The 8,712-nt window shown below is 39.7% G+C and overlaps 1 protein-coding gene across 1 annotated transcript; it reads right to left on the reverse strand.

The window, feature by feature from the left end:
- Nucleotides 1-941: 941 nt before the first annotated feature.
- Nucleotides 942-6,065, reverse strand: LOC104600274 (amino acid transporter AVT6A-like). Its single transcript, XM_010263139.3, has 5 exons — nucleotides 4,978-6,065; nucleotides 4,577-4,729; nucleotides 3,457-3,660; nucleotides 2,536-3,001; nucleotides 942-1,490 (listed from the first exon to the last, which is right to left on the reverse strand). The coding sequence occupies exons 1-5, from the start codon at nucleotides 5,405-5,407 to the stop codon at nucleotides 1,352-1,354; spliced, it is 1,392 nt and encodes a 463-aa protein (XP_010261441.1). The 5' UTR covers nucleotides 5,408-6,065; the 3' UTR covers nucleotides 942-1,351.
- Between the last annotated feature and the right edge of the window lie 2,647 nt (nucleotides 6,066-8,712).

Below are 8,712 nucleotides of genomic sequence, written 5' to 3' on the forward strand. Positions count from 1 at the left end.
CCGAGCTCCCTATTAAGAACAAGCTCCCTACTGGGAGTCCGAGCTCCCTATTAAGAGCGAGCTCCCTACTGAGAACCCGAGCTCCCTGCAAGGAGCACAAACTATGCTGGGCCCCAAGCCTCACAAAGCTGATCCGAGCTGGCCCATGGCAGCTCGGAACACTCCAAACCGAACTCAAGGCACCTCGCTCGCCACTCCAACACTTCACTTCCAAAGCACCAGGCCAGCCAAACGTACCCGACACTAAGGACGTCCGTATCCGAGGGCGACGCACCTGACTGATTTGGGATCTGACGCCTGACAGCCGCATTTCAATTGGTGCCCTGCCACCGCCACCTGCAACCGTCATCACTAGCCGCAGAGACGGCTCCGACAAAAGGAACAGTGGCGGTCCTGTCCTGCCAGAGGAAATGACACCCGAAGTGGCAGGAGTTCAGAAATAATCATGCCCGACCTGACGAAAGCCTGGAAGTGAGTGCGCGAGGTGGTTATAAAAGGCTTCTACCCCCCAGGAACGAGGTATGCTAACTTTCGCACTATCTGGTTATTCTTGCCTTTGAAGGATTCTAACTTCAGCTTCGGAGCCCTTACGCCGGGTTCTCTCCGGAGCTTCGCTTCTCCTTCCGTTTCAGGTCCCTATTACTTAGTTCAGAGGCAAGATCATCGACAGCTAAGACCGGCCAGATTGTGCATCATCAGATATGACTCCAGTCTCCGAGCAGTCTAATATAATTTTCCTTTTCTTTTTCATCGTGTGACCACAATACATTGTATAAAAGATGGCTGGATTAAAAAAAAAAAAAAACTATTTTCTTATGGAGGATTACTGGTGCTGGGTTTATTGATTATCGACATGGTAGGATCACTAAAACGGACTAATCGTATGAACGATTATGCACGTTTTATAAGCAAACAATAGCCTGACCACAACTTTAGGCTAGTTTTGAGCTATCATCATCATATATTCATATTCACCGGAAAAAAAACAATGCTCACCAAGTTTTCAAAAAAAAAAGAAAAGCATTTACATTTATTGCACACGACATTTACATTGAAAAAGAGACGTTTGAATCTAACGCAATCCTGAATCAACACACCTCTACATATCAAACTCAAAGAGCAGTACAAGAATTTATTCTCTTTTAGACCAGCAGAGCAACCCAACTTAACTATTGAGTTGAGTTTTCTTGTAATTTGAACCGATCAAACCATCCCAGAAAACTCTGATTTTCTATTGGATTCCAATTGATCTTGCTATTCTTAGTTCTTTCTGTGCATATCACCGGTCCACCGTCCACGTTTACTCTCCTGAGTCCTGACCACCGAAAGTTCAATCGAACAGGGGAAGCTATCAGGCACGTGGTGACGAGTTCCTCTTGAACATAGCATAGGCATCACTATATATGGCCACCACATTCGAGAAAACCGCAAGAACAATCATGAAAACAGACAAGAACTTGTCCTTCTTTGTTGCTATGCCATGAGGGTCCCTGAAACAATCAAGAGATACGAAACAAGTTAGATTATCATTCTTATCCAATGGAATCATCCAGGAAATTCAAGGGCATTCCAAAGTTTGAATCAGCAAGAGAAATTTTCGGAGAGAAAGAGAGAGAAGCAAGTAGAAATAGCAAGGGGTAAAGAAGCAAATCTATCCATCATGAATTCATGCTGCATGTGCATGTGCATGATGACCCTGTAATTATTAAAATATTACAATTTACTATGTGATTTATGATTCAAATTGTGAATCTGAAGTGTTTCAATTCAAGTCTTATGATTCAGTCCTTGTCTAAAAAATTCTTATGATTAATGTTTTAAGTCTTTAAATTCCTTTGTTTCTTTTAATTTTCAGAAATAATTACCAGTAGGTTAAAAAGGCACATATAAACCTTAACCTGACTGTTGCAACAAACAGACTTGCAGCAACTACACAACAAATGTGCTTGAAAGAATATCATTTATAAAAGATGAATTCTCAATTACAAGGCCTGGAATAGTAACAATACAAGTGCAAGGTTTATGAGACAGGCCTTTGACATGCCTTGCAACCACAAACTTTTTGAGGGGGTTGGGAGGTTTGTGGTACGTGTAACCTTGGTTAGCAAAACCCCATTAATGCTTATGGTTTTTTAATATGAAAGTAGGAAATTAAAATAAAGAAAACAAGTAATTGATCAAGTTTTTACTGTTTATTCATCAAACACTTCTTTTATGGATAACAATCAAGTTAATCATAAAGACATAAAACACAAGTTTGCCTTGGTGCCTTCTTGATTTATTTGATCTGTAAGTTTCCCAGAAGAAAATAACAAGCTGAGACATCACCACTATCGCTTTTTATGGAGAAAGCATTGCCAATCAAATTTTCATTTGATTGACATGTCTCACAGCATAAGATATCATAACATCAATGAGTGAATGCAGCATTACACACAGGAAAAATGGCTATTTTCTATGTAAAACTACAGCATGCCATCCAAAATGCAATAGCTTGCCTCCTACGAGTTCCAGACATAAAGTAAGTTAACTCACCTGAGAGCGATGGCAGCAGGAAAGATGAACCCTATACACACAGCAGCTGTTGCTCCAGTGAACTGGAAGGCATCCCAAATGCTAGGTATAAAATTTGAACCCAAGAAGATGAGAGAAATGAGACCTATGCTGATCAGTGCAAATCTTTGGTTGTCCAAAACCAAAGGCCTGGCAGAGGGAAAAAGGAGGCCATCCAAGTTGAGCCGCAAAGCAAAGAAGATGATGGGGAAAACAAGCATGAGGTGGATGACATAGCTAACGCGGACTGCATCGTTGAGCACTGAGCTGTATGGGATACCAAGATTGGTATCAAAGTTTGCAAGGACATCATCAAGGGTTGACTCACCAAAAAGGAGGAACCCAAAGAAGCTCGTTGTTATGTACACAGTTGAACACAGCGCAAGTGAAGTTCGCACAATTGGTTGGATCTGGGAAGAGTCTTCAAGTTCATTGTCGATTGTGTGCACTACAAGAAGTTGAGGAAGTTAGACACACCAACCAAGCACATGCAACAATTAATTCAGAAAATAAACATCCCTTTTCACTTTTCAGTAAAGTACACAAGTCTCCATTTGTTTGCATTGCAATTTCATTTGCACCAGTACAAATTAGAAAACTGTAAATTCTGATTCTCTTTTGCTTTGGGTTTTACTTTGCTTTGAGTTTTATTTTAGTCCATTTGCATTGCAAACAAACTAAAGAAACCATACTTTGCATTTATCTCATTTGCATTCCCATACTTTTGCATCAGTGCAAATGAATTTGCATTGTGAACAAACTTAGGCCAAAGAAACAAAAGGAAAAAAGGAAAGAAATATTGTGCATGAAGCCGTGAACCCTTTTTTATGTTCCCTGAATGCCAGTTATGCAATTGTTTTCATATTAGAAAGATAATGCAGTTTCTATTTCTAGCTTGCATACCATTATAATGGCAGATGTATGCTGTGACAAGGACAGGAACCACGGTGAAGAGTTTCCAGAATGACGTCATATCAGTAACATTAGGAAGCCACCTGGGCATTGCAATACTTCCACTTATCAACTTGACAATCGTGATTCCCACAGTAATAACAACAAATGCGATAGCAAGTGCGACTGATAAGGCAGATGTGTATCTCAATGAATCTGCACAATAAAAGAATATGAGATTTCTCCTCTTCACCAACCCCACCACAAAAAAAAAAAAAAAAAAAAAAGAAACTCTGAATACGGTATAACATTATATATTCAACATCTTCAACAAAAATATTAAGTACGGGAATCTAGTCAGAAGTCACCAAACAAAATAAAAACTACCATCTATGAGAAAAGGTAAAAAAAGTTTAGAATAAGTGAAAAGCCTACAAGCATTAAGAAGATTAGTTTTGCAATGACACATTGTTTGATTTCACCAAACAATGGGTACAAGAACAATTAAAAGCTAGTCAATAGACCATTTAATTAAATAAAGAATTAATTTCTCCATTTATATAAACTGAATAACAAACATGACAACAAATCATATATATATCTACTACTACTCTGAATTCCATATTTGCAATTTAACTTTTAGTTGTGAAAATCTGGAAGTTCGAGGCTGGAGGTTAAAACCTAATACAGGAAGGTAGTAATGCCTTGTCTCATGCCATTAATAATCAAAAATAGCGACAAGATATTGGAAGGCCTCTAGGGATTCATCCAGTGTAAATGCTAAGGACTTAAGGAGTGTGGATTTAAGGACTATGCCCTTAAATTCATCTGGAATAAAACTTAAAGTGAATCAGGAACTGCCTACCACAAGTCAAACCACAAAATTTGAACCGAATCAGGATATTCATGGGGTTCACAATTCTTCAATTGATAATAAACCAAACTACAAGGATATCCGAACCTACTGAAATGGACTTAAGAATAAATTTTAGAATAAAAATGGATATCAGCAATAAAAACTATTGCCATTAGCATACTAACCAGATACAGCAATTGAGAAGGGTAACTCCTTACTCCCACAAACAAAGCGTTTGTTAGATATCTAATATTAAATTAATAGAAACATGCTTACCTACACGCTTAAAGCATGCCAATGGAGCAAATATACCAAGAGTTGTGACGAGCAGAATAAAGGCGCGACTATTCCACCAGTGTGCTCCAAACCAGCCTTCCAAGAGACCAGAATGGTGAACTCCACTTGCAGATGTTCCAGAGAGCACATCACCTTATAATATAAGTCATCAAAACAATTAGATCATCGATTATTATCCACACAACACATAATGAATGAGGATTGTTGATTGATTTGAGGGTAATAAAGGAAGAACAACAATTATTTGCAAAGACCCTTATCTTTCCACATCCAGAAGCAACAGATGAGAGCAAATCGAAGTTAAGACTACACCAAGTGAAAACCTAACATAAAAAGGAGGGGAAAAACCAAAAGAAGAAGAAGAAAGATGAAAATTATACCAATAATAATCATGTACACGATAAGCACTCCAACGTTGTTGATGACAACACACATCTGCAACAGCATCCTACCAATCTTCCCAAAGGAGTCTCCCATAACTCCTCCATATGAAACTGTCTTCCCTGCTTTGCTGAAACGGAGCAACATCTCAATGGAAGCCTCCGTAAGGAACGCCATGAAGATGATCAAAGCTATTCCTGCGCCAAGACCTAAAATTTTCATGGTCGCAGGCAAAGCCATGATTCCAGCACCAACGATGGTGGTTGATAGATTAAATACAGCCCCGCCAAAGGAAGCTCCATTAAATTCATGGAACTCAAAATCTTCATCTTGTCTTCTCGGCAACAAAGGAGCTTTTTCGTCAATAACCTGTTTGTTCTTTCGTGATGATCTCTTCTCCTTCACCGCGGCAAAGTTTGCAATAGTCATTTTATTGATGTAGGTTTCCCAACAGAATTAGTATTTACAAGAATTTTTGGAATTTACAAAAAAGAATTTTAAAAAGAAGGAACTTTTACGGAGAGAAGGAACTATATAGAAGGCTTAACTCAGAACCGCGGAAGAATTTAACCTAGAAAGCTAGAAATCTAGCCCAAAAACCAAGTTCAATCGCTATCTATTGTGCTTAAAGCTGCAAAGTATCAGAAATGCTTAGTTGGAAGTTGGAACAAGCTTCTAAATCTAAACTCTAGAACTCGAAGTACCATGAATCAAAACGGAAGATCGAAATTTAGGTTTGAATTATAGACGAGAATGGCTCAGAGTTTGAGTGGATTGGTTTGAAAGAATTGGCAAGCGGAAGTTCGACACTTGGAACTGAAAAAACCCCAAACCGTTCAAAATCCAAATCTTGTTAAGGCCTATTGCTCCCTAACCATCAAACAACAGAGATCAAATAATCCGAAGATCTGAACTACTTCGGAATCAGCTCGCAGTCTCGAAATAGTGCAGTCGAAAGATCCTAGAGCAAACCCAGGGATTACGAATAAGAATTCCCGAAACCAGGAAACGAAGAGATGGTAATAAAACTTGGAAAAACAACAAATTCTTTAACCAAAACGGTTATAACCAACATCTTTAATGCAAAATCCAGCACAAACCACGAACGAGATGGGGAACCAGGAAAAGGGAAGAGAATTGATTCTGAACCCTTCCTTCAAGACCTCCCCTTTCCTTTCGTGATATAAAGACCTCAGAAAAGAGCCTCACGTATTGTTTACGTTCTACGGTTCTCATCTACGATTTGATGAAACATAAACGTCACTTTTCCACGCAATGGATTAAAGTGACCTCGAATTTGTCGTCTCTCTTCGTTTCGAACTGTAATTCAAGGTCAATTGATCGATTTTTACCGGACCCGACGAAACAAAGATGTCTCCGTCGACGTCGAAAACCCTAAAAAGCCATCAAAAGGAAACTCGAGAGAGACAACAGAGAAGAGATAAGCCAAAACCGAAACGCTGATACTGTTTCTGCGTTAATAAGGCTCAGAATCTCAGATATTTTGGGGGGAAAAGAGTGAATTACAATTTTGCCCTGATAATTCTGAATAATTTTATGGAGATGGGATGGGCTGATCAGATCAGGAGGCCTCCAAATGTAAAAACCCAAATATCCAACCCCGCTAGGCCGCTAGTATGAATGTATGATTACAATTTACAAGCAGCAGCAGCAGCAGCAGCAGCGCGGCTGCGGGAAAACGAATTGACGACGTATCCGCTAAAAATGAGCGGTGACGTGTTTGAAACTACTTGGTGTAGCCACATCAGCCCTTCAAGAAGCCAAAAGCACATCTGGATCTGGTTGCTCCACCAATTCTGTATAAAAAAGGAAACCATCTCGTCTCGTAGGGACGGCAACGGCAAGGCATAGACCAGTTGACCACGCTATATAAATATTTTTGTCTTCTTGTACATAAACCACACCACACCACAATTAAGATGGGAAACCGGAAAAAGGGCTTTTCATGCTAAGACTCGCCTAACCGTCAGAGGTTGCGTGTGAATATCCGACTCTCCGTTCAATTCAATGATGAAGGGGCATTTTTTGTAATTTCAATTAACTCCAAGACCTTTTTTTTTGTCTTTGTCCGGAGAATAGCTTCCAACGTATCAGAATTCCGAAGGCCAGAACCAGGAATGGTCAGGCTGGAAAAGACTAGTCCAAGAAGTATATAATTGCTATTCGTCAGACTCGAATAATAAATAAACTTTTTAAAAATTAAAAGCATGAATGAAAGGGCAAACCTGCACATACCAACCAAAAATTGTAAACTGCAAATTGCAAAATAAAATTCGACAAATTTTGTCGTGTCATAAGCTAAGCCATTAACTTTCATTCACGTGTCATACGATGATACTGTCTGCCAAGTGTACCACCAGTATTAGAAATTTAAATTTGGGAAAAGAAAAAAAGACAAAATACGCTGTTCAAGGATGGGCATGCTTGGGCAATAATGCAAAACGAGTAATATAATATGAAAATATGGTATACTAATTAGCTTAGTTTATAAAAGCACGGTCACGGTTTCGCCACGTGTATCTGACGTGTGCAGACCCAAAAAAAAAAAAGAATACCCTACTATCTAAGCAAGGTTCTTCATTAGTTAATTAAAACAATAATTTACGCTGCCACGGCTAATCGTATTGCCTGCCTGCCTGCCAAGCCAGGCCTGTTCATCTGGACCACTCAGATCCTTTCTATATTTCATCGGACACCCTTGAAACAGGATCTCTTTTATTTTGTCCGTTACTATGCCACTAGCCATACAAAAATGTTTTCTTTAGGTTTAGGGGGGTCTACATTGCTCATATATTTGAGTCATGCAGATGCAGATGGACAGTGCCGTTGGGCCATGGCAGTGGACCATTCCTACCATTGAGTAGTACACTAAAAAAAACATAAAACGCTGACGTTTGATAAAGTCGGTGAGATCGGGCATGAATCTCAACCACAACGTATGAGGTGGATTTGATCCTAGTAGGCTAGTACTACTCATGCTTGGTGGGCCCATTTGATTTGATACCATATATAAAAGGGAAACAGTTCTATAGGAAGGTCCCACTACCATTAGCTATTGGATCATATACATCAAACCTTCTCTAGTCTATAGCATACAAAAAATCGCCCATTGATCCGTTGATCACGACCTTTAATAAGTCACAAGTTCACTTATTGAGAAGTTGCCATGTGACAAGAATTGAGACTAAAATCTATGGGCAGAGGATGTGACCCCAAAAGTTGTAGTCATCCTGATGAAGGGTGATTTGGCACGACCTAGCAAGAAGGGGACACGTAGGTGTGATCTGATCGAAGGGTGATAGCTCAATCAGACAAGCCCAGTTCGTAACATTTGGAGTTTGGGTATTCATCCACATCGGCCCAAAAAATCACCTCGGTGTAGATATACTTCAACACCCAATCCAATTCGAGACTAAAGAATCGAAGTGCCAACTCAGAGCTAATGAGTCGAAATGCCACTTAACCGACTCCAAAGGCCTCCCCAACAGATCCCGAATTTCTCGAGATCACGATGAGAACTCGTCCCGGCTCCGCCTGAATCGGAGGTAAACGATAAACCTTATCAACATATTACTCCCCTTCAAAAACGGAACAAACCTCATCCCACAGCCAGGAGATCCTGGAGCTCTTTCGTAAGGCCCACGACTACTCCAGTATATAAAGACATGAAACCTCAAGGCAAAGGTATGTGTGATTGTTCTACTCATTAGCAC

This window comes from Nelumbo nucifera, chromosome 3 (genome assembly GCF_055504915.1).
Source record: "Nelumbo nucifera cultivar China Antique chromosome 3, China Antique-T2T, whole genome shotgun sequence".
Lineage (NCBI taxonomy): Eukaryota > Viridiplantae > Streptophyta > Magnoliopsida > Proteales > Nelumbonaceae > Nelumbo > Nelumbo nucifera.